Source organism: Cornus florida, unplaced genomic scaffold, assembly GCF_030987335.1.
Source record: "Cornus florida cultivar Cherokee Brave unplaced genomic scaffold, ASM3098733v1 CherokeeBrave_3.0.0_Hap2_Chr11, whole genome shotgun sequence".
In the NCBI taxonomy this organism is placed as follows: Eukaryota; Viridiplantae; Streptophyta; class Magnoliopsida; order Cornales; family Cornaceae; genus Cornus; species Cornus florida.
In genome coordinates, this window is record NW_026775581.1 from 102797611 (window position 1) to 102816286 (window position 18676).

The following is an 18676-nucleotide window of genomic DNA, read 5'->3' on the forward strand; positions in this document are numbered from 1 at the left end:
ACCCAAAACTATAAACGAAAGCTGAATAGTGATTCCGAAAAGGAAAGGCCTTGCCGGTGATGCATGCATCCACATGAATGTTGACCAATTAATGTAGGGATAATGTTTTCTTTTTTTTGGGGGGGGGGGGGACTTTGAACGCTACCTAAACTATAAAGAATGACAAAGACAATGACAAGTAGTCAATTCAACAATACAACATGTTTTGTGATTTCGTCTAGATGTCTGCATGGTGCCAATCTCTATCCTTGGACCCAAATAAGTAAAGAATGGGACAAAGTCAAAGCAAGATAAATGAAGTTGAGAAATGTTCTAGAGTGGTATGTGATGTATGTGAATTCAAGGGATGAGATCGAGATGGCAATATCTCCGTAACAATGGCCGCCTAGTTGACTCTCTTATTGCTCAATTGTCTTTTTCTGAAACCAACCGGTCCCTCCATCCTGCATGGACCATCTTCATATTTTCAATTAAACACAAGGAAAACCGCAATTTTGTGAAATTTTGAGGGCTATATTGCCAAAATAGCTACTTTGAAATACAAAGTGTAGAAATCATACCATTTGTGAAAATATTTACGAAACCATGAACTTTCACTGTTTATTTCTATGCTGTTGCAAACAACGCCTATATGTCACCTGTAGTAATGCGTATTGGGGCTAAAAGGAAGTGAAACTACCTCTGAGACCTCAGTACAATCTAATGGTTTGATGGAGCAAAAGTTATGAGCAAACTGGTTTACCATTGATTTCATCTTCCTAAACAACTTTAGACCAAAAAATCAATTCCTTGACGCAAGAATAAAAAAAAAAAAGGGTAAAGTACAGAGACATCCCCTGAGGTTTGGGGTAAGGACATTCGGAGGAAAATTGTCTATTTTTGGACAATGACACCCTAAGTTTGAAAAATGGACAAAGAGACCTTGAAGATGGTGAATTGACCTTATTATCCTTTGAAATAAAATTAACATTTTAATTGACTTAAATACCCTTGGATTAAATCCAAACCCATCTTAAACCCGAACCCAAACCCGCCTGTGTGTATATTATATAGTTCACCGGAGGAGAGAGAACAGAGAGAGGAAGAAGGGAGATGAGATGGATGGTGGTTGTGGCTGCGATGGTGGGTGTAAAGAGAAGCGAGTCAGAGATGAATGGGATGAGTCAGAGATGAATGGGATAAGTCAGAGCTGAACTCAGCCGAGGTGAAGAGACTCAGGGATGACCTCCTAAATCTCGACGACTCGGATCTCGGAACCAGTTGTTCTGACCTCGACTCATTCATGAAGAGCTTCGAAGAAGAGATCTCCGTGTCGCCAGCTCCACCGGCGAACGTTGTAGATCTGACGTCAGACGTCGGAGATTCCCAACCAGAGCTTGGCTACCTCTTGGAAGCCTTCGATGACGAGCTCGGCCTCCCTCCGTCGACTACGTCGTCAAGTGAGGCGGAGAACAACAAAGAGACCGAGTTGGTCCGAGTTTCGTCGGACTCGACTGGACTCGGTGAGTTATGGGAGTTTGATAATGAGATCTCAAGTTACGACTCGTTCGGGTTGGGAATCGTTGGTGGTGATAGTTATATTAATAAAGGCGAGTACGTTGCGTTAGACGAGTTGTTCGTTCATTCGGATCAATTATTCTGGTCATCAGAATATTCGGATGGCTCGTGGTGGTCGGAAACGTTGCCGGCGCAGTAGTAACAGCGAAACGTTGTAGTGAAAAAGCATATTGTAAACGGAACCCAAACCCGCCTCTGTGTATATTATACAGTTCAACATCTTTGGACATAAACACCACTGAGGGCAATCCAAAGATTATGGAAGTGGACACTGGCAAGGCCAAATCAAGATCTCGGAGAACCAAAACCTGGGTGTCAGATTCTGGCGACGACCCATTTGGCCAAACACTCTCCTCACCCTTCCCATATCGAATTTTGACGTGTTTATCAATCCTCGGTCACCGGAACTCCCAAGACATCGATTGGGGACTAACTGGAGAAGAATGCCGGTTCTCCACAGCCGAAAGCACCCCTTAGTTTGTAAATTCTGGCAGGTCTAATGCCCCGGTGACGTCGGCGAAGAGCGTCTATGTTGATACTTATTTCTGGCAGTACACAAATTATCTAAATTACATGGCCAGTACACAATCATTCAAGGCCAAATTGAGGTCCCAAAGTGCTCCAAAGCAGAGGCCTGAACCTGAATGATGGAGTCCAGGAATAGCCTAAGTGGAATTAGAGGCCGAGCTCCGGCGAGGTCGAGGAGGTAGCGGTGGCAGAGCTCATCTTCGGCGTCTTCACTTGGGGGTGGTGGTCACTGGTTGTTTGTGTGTGTATATATATCTATATATATATATATATATATATATAGATATATATATAGAGAAAGAGAGATGAAAAGGGTAATGTGATACCCCTCGATTCTAGAGTCACGGGTGATCAAGTCCGAGCACAAAACACAAGGGATATCAAACAATTAATATTTAAACAAGCATTTGAATACAAAAGAATAATAAAGAATAAATAAATAATAAGCTGAAGGAAACTAAATAATAAATTCCTATTTTAAAATCCTCAAACAAATAATAATTAAAAACCCAATAATAAAATCCTCCTATCTTCGGATACTAGTAATTAATTAAACTACAACTCGGGAATCCATCATGTGGATCCCTAATAATATCCTAACTGAAATAACTGAACCGAAATAAAAATAATAAGTAACTAATGAAGACGAGTCCTACGTAGAGTCGGAAGAGTGAATGACTGTCTCTGCTCGGCACGAACAATCTCTAAGACTGGAACTGACGAACACCTGAAAAATAATGGTGGGTCAGACCCACAAACAAGTTCTAATCTACTACATCCCAAAATAGACCCGATATACGTACACATCCTAATTAATTCAACAATAACTAAATAGTCCATATGTAGATATATACACACTAAAGAAACCTCACTAGACTATAGAGTTGTCCCAACCTGAATAGTAGGCAACATGCAAAACGCACATATAGTGGGCATGAGTACCTAGACCTACCAGGGTACACAACTACGCTATATCTAGCTACACATCCCTGGCAATATACGCACCATAACCACTGATCCTGAGACTCAAGCTCATATCATGGTGTATAATTGTATATTTAAAATCCGTCCTATCCAACCATCACAAATAAACTATCCAATTATTATTTTAATAATATGTCATCCAACTATTCCGTTGACTTGACACGAATAAGTAGGACTTAACACTATGGTTAATCCGTTCCCTTATTAAATAGGTAGGACTTAACTTTTAAGTTAATCCGTCCCTAACATGCCCCCATCCCATAATGGTGCATTAATCCATATCATAATCAAAGAATAATGTAAATAATATTTACATATAATAATCCAAATAAACATGAGATAGATCATATACTCATCCATTGCATTTACTTAAACAAAAATATTAATTCTAAGTAGCATGCATTTAATTTACATCATAAGAAATTAACATGCATATCAATTAAATTGTACATCTCCATGTTCCGATTAAATTAATTTTAAATCTAAACAATTGATTAAAATAATTTAGTCCAACTATATTTAATTAATTTATCCCTTTTAAAAATAATTATATTCCATACTTAACATGTAAACTTAAATCATGCTTTCTAATTTTTAATGAATCTATTTAAATCAATTAAATATTTAATATAGACCTATCAATTCAAAAATAATAAATATTAATTTAGTATTCTAACCCTAAACAAATTAACCTTAAAATATTTAATGCATACTTATTTTTTTTTTTATACCAAATTGATTTATTCCTACCATAACAGTATTACATGTTGCCTCGTTCGGCGTGTTTGCCTTGTGAAAGACATGGAATTCCAACTTTCCAATTTCATCACGTGCACCCCTTTATGCATAGAATCAGTTTGTGACTTAGCAATGTCTAACTTTATGTTTATATCCATAAATTGATTCTTCACCTCGTTCGGCGTGCATCCCTTATAAATAAAACCAACTTTTGATTTTCTATACTTAAAGTACAAACTGTTGCAATCTCCAATTAATTCACGTGAAAAAAAATAATAAAACAGATAAATTAAATTAAAATCACAGCCACCAACAGTGCTAAGTTCGGCGGAAGAAAAGAATTAAATTCCACTATTAAAAAATGAATTTAAAATTTCAAATTAATCCATGAATTTTGATTAAATTAATTTATTTAAGAACCTAGAATTAATCTAGCATGCATAGGGTACGAATCAAAGGAGAAGAGAAGAATTAAAACTTGCCTTTAGGGATTTGATAAAAATCCTAACCTCCTTCTTCCTTTTTCTCTTCCTTCCTCTTCTTTCTTTCTCTCTCTAAAAGTACGTGATATATTTTCTAACCTCTTTCACAACTCTATAGTTATATATTTATAGGCAATTAAAATAACCCTAATCCTTTTTCCATTTCAAGACAAACTAAAACAAAATAAAAATAAAAATAAAATAAAATAAAATTATAAAAATAAATAAAATAAAATAAAAATAAAAATAAAACAATTAAATTCCTAAATAAATACACATCATTACATACAATTCAATTTAAACAAATAATTAAATCAATTAAACAAGTAAACAATTAGCCAAGAAAACAACTAAATAATTAAATGCAATTAAAACGGAGACTATCCTTTTTAAATTAGGGGTATTACAGGTAATTTGGTCATTTAAGTTTTTGATATTTTATAATTAAAATTAATAAAATAGCGAAGGGTAAAGTGAACTTTTCATATGATTTAAGGCTCTGTTTAGATGATAAATTTTACAAGGGAGTGTCGTTATCCAAAAATAAACAAACTTTCTCATGGGTGTCCTTACCTCAAATGTGTCTCTGTACTTTATCCTTAAATAAAAATTCAAACTAAAAATAAATATTTTAAATATGAAGAGGTTTTGAATGCACTGCGTCCGCAGTTCCTCTCACACATCAACATCATTCATCACTATTCACTAAGCAAACTATCTCTCTCCACCACGAGATCGAGGTGGTGTGTCAGAAATCAAGATACGATTGCTAGCTATATAAAAATTTTTACATATATGATGACTGTAGAGAAAAAAAGATATATATATATATATATACACATATATATAATTTACCTTTACTCCATGAGCCCACACAAATGGGTGACTGACTGTTTCGCACTCATTTATTTGCACGTTGAGGTCCATCCATAAAAATTGTCACCCCCCTCTCTTCTGGTTGTTCCATATCCCCATCCATACATAAAATTAACCTAATTAACTTATTAGATTGATGATACTGCAAAGAGTACGGCTATGATGGGTAGCATTTCCTACTGCAAAATATAATAATATCATGGTTTTCATACTAATGCTCACAATAATGTAAGTAGTTGGTATTCATCAAATAATTTTTTTTAAAGGGGCAAAATGGATGCAAAGACAACTGTAACAAAATTAAACATGTTATAGATTTATATTCTAAAAAATAAATAAATAAAAGACGATAAACAAAAAGGCTTGTCAGGCCAACAAAATATTGTAGCTATCCAACAGAAATTAAGATTACTAACCTTTTTTTCTCCTCATTGTTTATTGTCACAATGAGTTCAGCTATCAGAGATGAATTCCCTCTTTTTATTTTTATGATTACATGTTCTACCAAAAAGGAGATTGCCAAATTTTGATAACAAATAATCAATCCAGCTATCCACTTTGACTCAGATGGTTTGTAAATTTCGTATGTATGCGGTCGCTTGTAAACCACGCGCATCATTTAAGTTCAGAATTCACTAATCTCAAAAGTTGAGCTAGGCCATGGGACACACACCCATCGTAATATTATTCTAGAAGGGATTGAGCAATCAACCTTTCGTTTCAGTTTCAGAAGAGAGATCGCACCATTTGTTTCGCATGCCGCATCTTCAAAATAGAATGAGCTTACATCTTTGAAACCCATTGTCCTGATTGGTATCTTGAATATGATGAACCAGCCCCTGTACACCTAACTGTTTCAGAATTCCGAGCTTTTGCAACAATCTGAGCCTGAGAAGGGCCATTATCGGTTACCCAATTTGCATCATTCTCTGAATCGCCGCCTAAATTTGGCAAAGCTCGTGAAACCTACTGGAGTCTTAGAAATTATGTTGAATAATAAGTTCATTTGATAAATAAGAGAGAAAAGAAACAACACCATCATCTATGAAGAAAAGCACAGACGGTAATTTACATAAATTTCTCCTATAGTTTGTCATAATTGTACCGACTTTTTCTATAATTTAAGAATTTATACAGACCTCCTGTAATAATAAAAATATACTACACAGACCTCTCTTCTGTTATAATAAACATCAGTTAATGACAAATTTTATTAAAATTTTCACAATCCTTTGTGAGTGTAAATGGGTGTAAATATAATTTGGTGGGTGCTCATATTCTATGGGTGTAAATGTGTCTGTCATGCCACGGCAATAGCATTCAGAATGAGAAATTTTTTTATGATCATTGTAACCCACCATTTTTACATCAATAACAGCAGTGTGTGTGTGTGCAGTCAGTGTGTGTGTGTGCAGTCAGTGTGCAGTCAGTGTGTGCGCGTGCAGTGTACAGTGTGTGCAGTCAGTGTGTGCGCAGTGTGTGCAGTCAGTGTGTGAGTGCAGAGAGAGAGAGAGTGTGTGTGCGCGTGCACTTGCGCGTGCGCAGAGAGAGCGTGTGTGTGCGCGTGTAATAACACAGACAGAATAAATCTGCAAATTGAACTCATAACAGAGAAGGTATTCTAATTATCAGGTAACCATGTTCTTCATATTAAAAATAAAAAAAAAATAAAAATAAAGGGACTAATATGAGTTAATGAACAGTCCATATGGTTCGGCGGTGCCACCGTTGACGGTGGCGTTAACGATTGTACCAGAACAGAATTCAGAGCATCCACAAATTGTTCCCTATCTGACTTCCCCTCATTCGATGCCAAACTCGATGGCGTTGCCTGTGGCGGATTCACCTGGAAGAGAAACAACCTCAGCTTTGCCGGTTTCGCCGTAGCCCGATATATAACCGATCGTACTCGTGCATCATGTGGTCGAGAACGTCGTCATTGGTGATCGATCAATGCGTCGAGATCTTCTCCGAGTAACTGGTACTTGAAGCAATCGCCGGCGTATAAGGCAGCTCTGTATAACTGTATGTATAAGGCAACTGTGACGTCATGCTTAGTCAATAACATATGGGTACTTTAGTAATTTCAGATGGCAACGCAAGGGTATTTCAGTAATTTTGATAGATCCGTTAGTATATTTGACGGTCCGTCACACATAAGGAAAGTCTGTATAGGATATTTTCATTGTTAAGAGAGGTCCGAATAAATTTCTAAACTAAAAGGGAAGTCCGTATAATTATGACAAATTATAGGAGAGGTTTGTGTAAATTATCCAAAAAAAAAAATGATGCCAACAATGATATTTTTGTTTAGAAAAGGTAAAGGAGAAAAAAGAAACGAAATGAAATGATAACAGTTAAATTACTATCATATTTTTTTATAAAATGAGACACGAATGTAATTACAAGTTTTTTAAAACTTGTAATTTGTTCCGAACGTACTTTAGGGATTATGAAAGTATTACTCAACTATTATCATTTCTCTCCAAATTTTTCCATTTTTAGGAGGATATTGTTATCTCTCCAAATCTCTCCCAATTCTTTCTTTTCTCTTCGTTTAAGACAACCAAACACATTTCAGGCTATCAAATTTTTTTTTTTTCTATCTTTTCTCTCCAAATCATTAATATATGGAGAAAATTGGCAATGTACAAACTTAATTATCTTGACTACAATGTCAGCACCAAACAACTATTCTCCCAGACAATCATTCACACACAATCATGCAGCTGCAGGAGTGGAAGATAACTGATTGATCGCGGCATTATTAATGTTACCCATCATATTTGTGCACGTGTTGCTTCCATACATCCCTAGCTTTGGCTGAAACAGAGAGCAAACCATATTCTTCAACCTTTCTGCACTATATTTTGTGTTCCTGCTAGGACTTGCCTCTTGTTGGACCCAAGGCATGTATGTCTGCAAGAATTTCTGATAAGCAGGGACTATAATTTGCACCACAAGCTGGCAAGCCTTCCCTCTCAGGCTCTTATCCGACACAGCCCAACTACATTGCTTCTTATACATGCCATCAAAAGCATCCATGAACACTTCGAGTCTCTTCTTGACCAGATCATGATCAATGGCTCTCCCACCGGGGAACAAAATCAGACCCTCCTCGCTCAACATTGCAGGGAGCTTTCCCCAGCTCTCTCTCAGGTAGAGAGTCGCGTAGTACTCCATGTACTGCTCGTGTCCTTGCAGCCAAGAATCTCCCATTAGATCGCCAAGCTTGGTGCCCTTCAGATTCTTGTACAAGTACCAGTGGTTGTTCATCAGGAAAAGGTAGGACAGGGTGGTGTCTTCGTATGTCTTCGCCCATGTCTCCAGGTTCAGCTCAATCGCCTTTATGATGTCATGGACCTCGTGTGAAAGTAGCTCCTCTTCGAATTTTGCATGGTCCCAACTCCGATGAATCTCCAAGACTTGAGCCAGGATCGGTCTATAGTTGTCGTGAAGCAGCAGATTACAGTAGTCGGTGACAAAGCTTAGCAGCCTTGGAACACTGCCATCCGAAGGAGGAGCAGATTGCCTCTGCAACTCCACTTGGACTGAGAGCTCCCAGAAAATCTCACTGGCTCCGTTGACAACCTTCTTGATGAGATCCCTTGTCCGAGTTTGGATTTCAACGCATGCTTTCCCACCAAACAGTCGGTTGAAATCCAATCTCAGTTTGTTCAAAGCTGCGAAAATGTCCAGTAGCTTCAGTAGCTTGATGGCGTCCTTCTTTCCCTTGGTAATGGTGTTCCCAAATTTGATGAAATCATGCAGTCCAGATTGGACAGTGACCTTCGCGAAGCAACCCATCCAAACATCAGACCCAACCTTCTCAAATACATTTTCGCAAAGTTTGTACTCAAGCTCAAATACATGCTTCACAGCAAATTCCAAATGCTTGCACCATTGATCTATGTAACCCTCCACACTTTGCACACTATCGAATTCTGATAATGATATCTCTCGGTAGTCCAAATCAAGAGCTTGTAAAGTTGCTCTAGCGTTCAAACTCCGAACCTCCACATACATAGAAATGCACTTTTCAAGCCTATTACTAGTAGTTAATTTCTCAATAATGGCTTGCAACTTCTGAATAACAGGCACCGGGAAGGGTAGTGAAGCAATGCAGGCTTGCTCCCCAACAGAGACTGACGAGGAAGCCATGGGAAGAGGAAAACTGTTTTCCATCAAGATACGTCTGAATTCGCTTTCCAGCTTCCCATATGCAGCACACAAACACCCTCCACTAAGAAGTGAATGCTCCTCGGTCACCCTTAACTCCTCAAGTATTCTCAAACATTTATTCAAATTCAAGAGGTATCGATCATCATCAACAACTGCATTCCCTTCCAGGAACCGTACAGCATCCTCCAACCACCGAATAACTAGCCCACAATTGTCAGTGAGGAATTTTAGCGCCTCTTCAAGTTGCTTGACGATTGAAAGATAACGAAAGAGGTTGGAACAAGGATCAGCCGAGAGTGATTCTTCAAGCATGTGGACCGCGTCAAACACATTCAAAACAGCAGCAGCAGGGCCGACAGTAGGGTCGATATGCCTTCCAATCTCAGAAAGAGAACACTTGCTTGCGAGGGTTTTGATAGCAGCTTCCAATGATGGCAATCTCTGGTTGATCTCCTCCAGTTTCCGGCCAGTCTTATCTATTGCAGAAGCTAGATGTTTTGATTTCTCTAAGCTACTAGTCAACAATTCCCTAGCAGCTATAAGATTTTCTATATTCCCTAACTGAGCCATTGCCAAATGAAACAATTAACCAAAGATTTCACTACAGTTGAATCAAATACTAGCTCAGTTATAAACTATCTGCACATAATACGCATTGAAGTAAACAATGACGTCATTTCTTCTTTACCATTACTTTCTTCAACGAACTTCACCAAGACCACCAGATTCAAACCAAACTTTACTGCCACAACAAGAATACCATAACTTTCACAACCACCAAAGCCGTTAAATTAACTTTGATGAGGATTAACTTATACACATACCCTATGCAAATAATGATAACAATAAAAATTCATTACTTGACCTTCACTTTACTCATCCAATTTCTTTCCTGTCTCATCCCTCTGAACTCCTCCTTAAGAAACCTTCACATGATGTTCCCAGTGCGTCTAGTTCCGAACTCGTATTACTCTCCTCCATTGTGTCAGCATGCAAACCAAAAACCATTAATTCTAATTAAGAAGCCTGAAAACATTAATTCGATACAAGGAAAGCGACATTTTCTTGCTATTTTGTTACATGCTTAACATTAGGGATATCCAGTAATCTTCAACAAGTCAAAAAACAAATCACTTGCGCTAAACATCAATTACTTTCAAGCAAACACTTTTTATCCACTTGATAACATCTCCACATCAGGAAGAAAAAGAAAACATATGTATATCCTTATGAATGAAGCATAAACCATATTCTCATGCACCCCACCACATTCGACCAAGCTCGCTCCTTTAATAAATCATCGTACTCCTTCCCCTTAACAAGAAACCCAGGGTCCACCAACCAAACTTATAATTCCTTAAAAGAACACAAACCAACAACCGAGAGCCCACTTGTACAATCCAACCTCCCCAACCCCCGCTTAAAGTAACCATTAAAAAAAAATTAAAGGATTCACTGGGTAGATCTATGACGACTCCAACAATGTAAACCACTCTCATCTAGGCTAATGTTGTGCACCAGTCGGGTAAAAACGAAAACATTGACCAAAGCCAAAACAGAAACATGGACCGCATTTAGCTTAGTCATGGTCGGAATGAATCTGATGAATTTCAATAGTATATGTAACAGTTGGGTAAAGGGAAAGAAATTGGATTATAATTTCCGCTCAAGGAAACTGGGATTACAATCAAATCGGTGTTCCCATATTGAAGTGATCTTTTTTCTTTCTAATTTGGGCCAAAGAAATAAACAATTACACTCTACCACAATATACAAGTTCAATCAGTTATATTGTATCTCTTGATTTATTCGTTCAACCAAAGGCCACTCAACAAAGAACATATGTAATCATCCAGATATCATCTCAACAATATTATGTCTCCATCTGTAGCATCATGGAGGATTTCCTACAATAATCCTAGTCAACTTCCCCTTCTCGACTCTGTGGAAGATGACATTAACATAAACCATTATAGCTCCGAAAAGAAAATGAAAACAAAAGACACACAAACACAGAGAGAGAGAGAGATCCAATTAAAATGAAGATATTAAAGCTGAATTAACTGCAAATTTACTGAAAAGATAGAGGTGTAGAGCAGGAAAAAAAAAAAAGAAAAAAAAAGAAAGTGTCTATTAGATACATTAAGTTGCATCTTTTTCCTATTTACCCAAAAAATGTTGAATAAAAATCTATCAAAATGTAGGTATTTAGTCCATTCAACTGCCTCCTTTCTGCTTAAGAGTTATCTTGTCCCCAAGACTCAGAGCGATACCTTGAGTCTGGCTCCTTATTCTGAAGTTTCCACTCAGTTTACCATCTACTTGTTTCTCAACGCTCAAATTTACCAAAGCATCCTCTCCAAAGATGCTTTTTGCATACAGGTTAGCAGCAAGGAACCCACAATCTCCTTCCAGTGCCGATCTGATTATCAATCAGCATAAATGACAATAGCAAAATGATTATAGTCTGTCACCAAACAATAACTCCCAAAAAGTAAGGGAAGGCATCACAAAGAGTGTGATAGTATTATAACTTTGTAACTTCTATAACCACAAACTTGAGCAATAACGAATTTAGGAACTTACGGTGGAGTTAAGCATTTCATATTTGTTGACTTGATGATGAGGTTCAAAAATTCCTTCTCGTCTTGAATAACAGTGTTTACGGAAACCTGACAAAGGTACAGCACATTAATTATCATATGAAATGCATTAAGCAAGAAGCAGCTTAGACTGAACTTCATAGTAGCAAGGAAAATATAAAGATAAAGAAAAGAAAAAGATGCACAGTTCCAAAACTAGCTAAAACCAAAGAAGAGTACTATAATTTGAATGTAGCCACGAGTTCATGGACGTGTATAGACTAAGTTGGGCGGAAGAGTAATTAATCAAAAGAGGGGCAGAATGCCACCAATGATTCCGTCATAACACTAATCAAGTTGCAACTTGCCAAAATTCGACTCATAAGCAGTCTTACGAGAAAACATCCAAAGACACCAGCAATGGCATATAAACAAGTGTTAGAATACTGGTATATTCTGAAAATTCGACTCATAAGCAGTCTTAGGTGCCCCTCATATGTCCACGTTGCCATGATGTTTAATTTGCAAATAAATAGATAAGCAAGCAGCAAAATCTGGAAAAGCTCCATTTTCATGTTCACATGTGTGAAATTAACACACGCCAAAGAGTTGATTAAGAAAGCTCAACAAGTGTCTAACACTCCTGTTAAGGAACTGCACTAAATGACATAGCTTATATAGAACAATTACCATCATAATCACAATTCAAATAGAACTATATAAATACCAGTTAAGTAACTCAAAAAGTGGGAGGCATGAAAGGTGCTAGGTAAAGGAACTAAATGTTCTCCAATCCAATTTCAAGGTTTGGAATTACATGGTAGAAGGATCTAATTATTTAATAATGGAAGTCTTCAAGACTTCACCAAGAAGCAAATCCTCTGACTTGTTAGAACATGTATTTGAGGATATATATCTAGGATCAGCTTGGTGCTTCAAAAAGAATAATAATCACACTGCCCTTGAATATAGAAACAAGTTAAAAACTACATATATAATCTGCTGGTAAAAATAATGTTCTTCACTGAAATTGTTCAGAAAAACATATACTAAAAGGTACAGTTAGTAAATATAGTATCAAAAGTAATTTATACTCAAAGATAGATATACCTTGTTTTCCCACTCAAATTCAGCCCACATAGTTCTAAATACCGCATCAGCACATGCTGATGGAGAAATGTAATCCATAATATCAATGTTAATGTCATCAAGAACAATGACATTTCGCTCAAGCACATTTGAAGTTTCATAGACAATGTTACCAAATATCATTCCTGTGTCAGTGGATGAAACTTTAATATTGGCTCTTATTTGCTTGCTTGATTCTGGTGCTAGTGTGTAGTTTTGCGGATGATCCACCAGTTTGAGATCACCCATGGTACTCAATTCCAAGCACAAGTTCTGGAGGGTCTCCTTGGTACGATTGATGACGGTAACATCAAGGACAATGTCATAATGATGAACAGTGACATATGCTTCAGCATAAACAGGGTCACTGAACCCTGTGAGCTGAAGAATGCGATTAAGTTTATTTGCTTCATCACCATCCTTCATGAACTCTCCAGTAGCACGTTTTAGATCATCTTGCACCTCATCTTCCAACTCAATCTGACTTATACCCTGACAATGAAGTACACAAAATAAGTTGCATCATGAAAGAGAATCAACAAGTGGAGAATGAGGAAAAACAAAACCCAGAAATCTGACCCATTACAGAGCAACACATTCACCAACAGAAGACGGTTAGTTGGCATATTATAGAAGCTATCTACTTATTGTATCCATCGTCTCAAACAGATTCATGCAGGCACAGAGCACTCACATAAATATACAAAAGTGAGCAAGTAAATGAGAGAGAATAGGGGGTTGGAGATTGGAGTCATGATGAAATCTTAATACATTAGAATTAAGTTCATACCATAACTTATATTGTTCAATTTTCTGAGAGTGTCTAACCTTTGAACAGATCTTTCAATGCCAAAAGACTTCTCACAACCATTAATTTTCATAGACAATGAAAATTGATTGGATTATAGAAAGAAATTTACATAAACATGCGGTATGCTCCTCATGGATATTAAGTAAATTTTTCAGAAGCAAGTTTCTCACCAGTTTTCATGGTGTTTTCATTTTAGATAACCTAAGTGCTTTTGTGGGGAAAAAAAAAAAAGGCAAAAAAGAAAGAAGAAGAAAAGAAAGCAGAAGGGGACGTATGTCAGATTGGCTCGTTTCCTCACACAATACATTTCAGTTCACTGATTTACAAGCAACTCTGAAAACTATTCTGCCTCAAAAAAAGTTTTTTTTTTTTTAAACAAAAAAATAAAAAAGAAAAGAAAAGGCATAAAAAGTGCATCAAGGTAGCATGTACTGAGAGAATTTTGGAGCAACTTAGATAAAATGAAACAATCAACAATTTAATTGGCCATTGGGCATGTATTTGTTGACAGCATCTCCTCCAGAAATAAGTTAAATAACATCGACCGTATGGAATATAAACAAGGCATAACAAAATAAATCAGGATCAAGTAATTGTATTTTAATGACATGAAATTAACATAAAAATCAAACTTTAGCTATAATGTGCACTTGCCTATGCCAATCATCTAACGAAAAAAAAAAAAAATAATAAATAAATAATTGGACAAAGCTACTGAATATTCATAAGGCCAGGTAAGTTACTTCATAAAAAAGATAATAGTAGCTATGTTATATTACCTTCCTGCTCTTCAAGTGGTAGAAGTCAATAAGATCATCTGGCTGGGCGGAGATATTAGCCTTTGCTTTAACTTCCTCTGTTTCACGAAACTGCTTGTCAGCAAGCATTTTCACAAAACTCTGTCGGCAAGACTGCAACCATATCTTCCTTATCTTGTCACCAGTATTACATAGCAATCTAATGCAAAGGACAATCCTCTCATAAGAATCATTATCAATTGGGTGGGGAAGAAATAAGGATTGTCCCAGTTGCAGCATAGAAACCATGATCAACAAGGCCTGTGTAGTCTCTTTGTTCACTTCAACTTTAGCTGGCTGAACCTCTTCCAATCTCAATACCAGTTTTGTCAGTGTGCATGCCACAACCGCACCAAGGAAAAAATCACCAGCAAGAATCAGCGATCTCAAGTTACCAACTGACACCAATGACCCTTTAACTAGGGTTGGAGGTGAAATAGCAGTTTCTAGTGCAGCACTCTGGGTAGCATAGGTCCCATCAGCAAGAATGGCAGGCCTTCTTGAAGATACAGTGGTGTAGTTTACCTGCTGAGAATCCTTCGAAGCATCTTGACCCTCCCCTTCCTCTGTAACTACATAGAATGGGAGTTCCCCAAGGCACTGCTTGATAGTCGCAATTCCACTTTCTACTTCAGAAAGTGAAAAACAGTACTCACCAATGATCCAAAGAGCACAAGAACACACACATGCATCACGGATCTGATAGAAAGTGTCCAAAAGCCTTGTCACTATAGAGACCCTCAATTTTGGGTTTGTTTCGGTAATCTCCCGCACAAAGAGAACCACATCCACAGCTGAAGCAACATTGCTGTCACCCAAGAAATCCATCAAAAGATGCACAACTGTGCTTGCCACCTCAGGAAATTTGATTGCACAAGAATGAATGGCTTGAACAAGCATTTGCCTATATTCCCCATTCTTCTCGAGCTCTGCATTCTGAGTCTTCATGACTTCCTTCTTTAGCATAAGAACAACTTCATCAATGTTCTGGGAAGTTATCAATTCAAGAGCAATGTCAATTGTTTTCCTGCGAATGTCCAGATTTGGGGTAGAAAGTGCCCTAAGAACATCCATTATCATATGGACCATAATATGTCTATACGATGATTTAAGCTCATTAAGACGATCAAGCACAATAAGCTTAACATTGTTGTCACTCTGCGAGAGCAGAAGCTGGCAATAGGTGTTAGCAGCAGCTGTGATGGCCGTTGGGGCCGAGGAGAGGGAAACAAGAGTCCCAGCACATTCATAGATTACTGTTGTCGAAGGGGCACTAAGCAATGATATAATAATCTTTATATACTTCCCCTTTTCTCCCCTGTTTGCTCTGGAAACCTTACGGATCAACTCCAACACCACCATCTGAAGTTGTTCACCCAAGTCATTGATTCTATCAATATTAGTGAAAAGGTAATTGACCGCCCGATCTTGGGCACAATTAAACAACATAAGGAATGCATTCCGCTTAGCTGACGGGTCATGTTCTGTATAAAGCACCTTCTCAATCAACTCAGGGGCATGTTCTAATAACTGCTCCCCTTGGGGAAGCTTATATATTGACATCACAGCGAGAATTGCATTTCTCCGAACAAATGGGTGGCGATGTTCTAAATTCAACAAAACTGTGGGGATCAATGGCTCGATAATCTCAGTTTCACGTAGGCGACAAAGGAACCGGAGAGTGACACCCCGGATATACTCATTGGAGTGATTCAGATTGTTCAGTAAGTTTTGACAGATTAAAATCATCTCCTGAAGTACCTTCCCTCCTGAATCCGTTTTTTCCATCATCTCAAAATAAAGAAGCAATAGTTTCTGAATTGTGTGATCATCGGAGGGCAATACATATCGGACTTTGGTGATAAAGAGTTGGGGTATGGTTTCGCCATTCAGTAAAAGCATGATAGATTTCTTCATGGCGTCGATTTTCGCGTGCATGTCATTCCCCTCTAAAGATCCTTTGATCTCATTCGCGAGTGCAGGTGTTCCGTCGTCAAAGTGAACAAGCAGTGTGCAAGACTTCTCCATTTCCCGTCTCTCTCTCTCTAAAACTCTTATGTTTCTCTCTCTAAAAAACCTAGAACCTGGAAATTGAATTGATGAAAGAACAAAAATGCATTTCGAATCAAAACCCTAATAAGTGTTTATCTCTGTAAAGTCTAAATCAGATCTGGAAATGAAAATTCGAAAGCTATGATTCATGAATAAAAGCGTAATTGAGATTGACGAACCGTTTGTGTTGAATTGTGATGCACTTGTGAGATCGCATCGATTTCCCAATCTGCCACGAAACCATTGTTGAAGCTTGCGAGTGAGGATTAGAATTATTTGTACAACACCTGGTGCAAATAGGGGATCGTGTTAAAACAGATGAAAGAAGAGAGTGTACTCCGACGGGTGAATCCATTTGAAGCTTTGCAACGAGTCGACCCATCCGGGTCGGGTTTCACTTTGTTTGGAAAGTCAGGATTTGGTGGGATTTGAAATTCCAAATATAATTTTTAGTAATGGAATTTAAAAAAGAAATAGATTTCATATGATTTGATGTACCAAATATCATATGATGTTTACATTGTGTTTGGAAAGTTGGGATTTGGAATTTAAAATAAAATTTTTAGGTTTGGAATGGATGAAATTTTAAAAGGAAATGTATTCTATAGGATTTGGAATTCCAAAATACAGTGACCCAAATCTAATGAAAATTGATGGAATTTAATGGGATCTGCAAGTTACTTATTAACTAAAGAGTTTGTAACTTGCCCAACTTGTCCTTCTTTCTAATCAAACTTAATATTGCATTCAATATTAAAATAATAAAAGATACACTTCCTACTTCAAACACACAAATTGCATTTAATTTTAAATTTATTATTTGACTAATAAGTTAAACAGTTCAAAAACTAAATTTATTTAACTGTAGATATGCTTCAAGTGAGACTCGTATTTATCATTTAAAACAATTATATTTATCCTTAAATATATTTCAAGTGAGACTTGTATTTATCATTTGAAACATATTCAAAATGATAAAAACGATGTTAATGTTGTAAGTTTGAATTATCAATTAGAGCTGCACTATTAATATTTTTCCAATAAATGTATTCCTCATGCCCTGTTAGGATCTGAAGTCTCAAGGCTCTCAACTTCTCCAAGACATTGTCACTCAATGATTTAGAATTCCACTTTATTTTATATTAAGATTCAATTCGGAAAACACTAAAATTGAGTGTGACCAGAGGAGTTTTGGATTTAAAAGCTCTACTAGCAAAAGTTAATTGTCAAAAAATGTTAATGCTACCACAAGTTCGACAACTTAAATAATGAAATTATTTTTCTTACACAAAATAAATAAAATAAAATAAAATAAAATAAAAAATTGAACAAGTCAAGTTCAAACAGTTTAAACTCCGCATATCTACTGGGCTCAATTCATTTGTGCCCCCAATTTAAAGTGGTTTCTTGTGGGATAATTATTTTGCATTGACAGCAAGCAGGGCTTGGCCTCGAGCTGTTAAGGGTCTTAAGGCCCTTTTCTGTTGGACTTGAGGTCTCTTGTAGCCAGTAGGCCCATAGAATACAGTAACACCTAATTGAGAAGTTATTACATGATTTGATCAATCACTATTGGACACATGAGTAATTGGGTTAGAGCGTCCCAGCAGTTTATTAAAATAAATTTTTGTATAAAATACATACTGTCATCCATAATGTGTAATTTTTTTTTTTTTTTATCTCCAACATTATATTAAGATACAGTGTCACATCACCAATATATAAAATTATTGTGTATTTTACACAATTTTTTACATACCCATATCATCATATTTCATTTTTTTTCCTCTATTTTTCTTATTCCATTAACGAATCAACCATATATTAAGTTTGTTTGTAAAAGTTATGTGGGGTCCTGGGATTGCACATGGTTGGTTATTATTGGCAAACACAATTTTACACAAAATGTATAAAAGCATCTCCAACCGTGTATATTTTTTTGTGTAAATATGATGTGTC

General features: G+C 36.9%; 2 protein-coding genes and 1 non-coding gene across 3 annotated transcripts; all 3 read right to left on the reverse strand.

Annotated features, from left to right (window-relative positions):
• Positions 1 to 6432: 6432 nt before the first annotated feature.
• LOC132287598 (small nucleolar RNA snoR8a) lies at positions 6433 to 6522 on the reverse strand. The gene has a single exon (XR_009473093.1). It is a non-coding gene; the product is annotated as a small nucleolar RNA snoR8a (small nucleolar RNA).
• A 964-nt stretch (positions 6523 to 7486) lies between these two features.
• LOC132283404 (exocyst complex component EXO70A1-like) lies at positions 7487 to 11271 on the reverse strand. Its single transcript, XM_059785340.1, has one exon. It carries the CDS (start codon positions 9915 to 9917, stop codon positions 7887 to 7889), a length of 2031 nt encoding a protein of 676 aa, XP_059641323.1. The 5' UTR covers positions 9918 to 11271; the 3' UTR covers positions 7487 to 7886.
• Positions 11272 to 11376: 105 nt separating this feature from the next.
• Positions 11377 to 17047, reverse strand: LOC132283403 (coatomer subunit beta-1-like). Its single transcript, XM_059785339.1, has 5 exons — positions 16897 to 17047; positions 14648 to 16749; positions 13040 to 13549; positions 11934 to 12019; positions 11377 to 11769 (listed from the first exon to the last, which is right to left on the reverse strand). Exons 2-5 carry the CDS (start codon positions 16691 to 16693, stop codon positions 11565 to 11567), a joined length of 2847 nt encoding a protein of 948 aa, XP_059641322.1. The 5' UTR covers positions 16694 to 16749; positions 16897 to 17047; the 3' UTR covers positions 11377 to 11564.
• Between the last annotated feature and the right edge of the window lie 1629 nt (positions 17048 to 18676).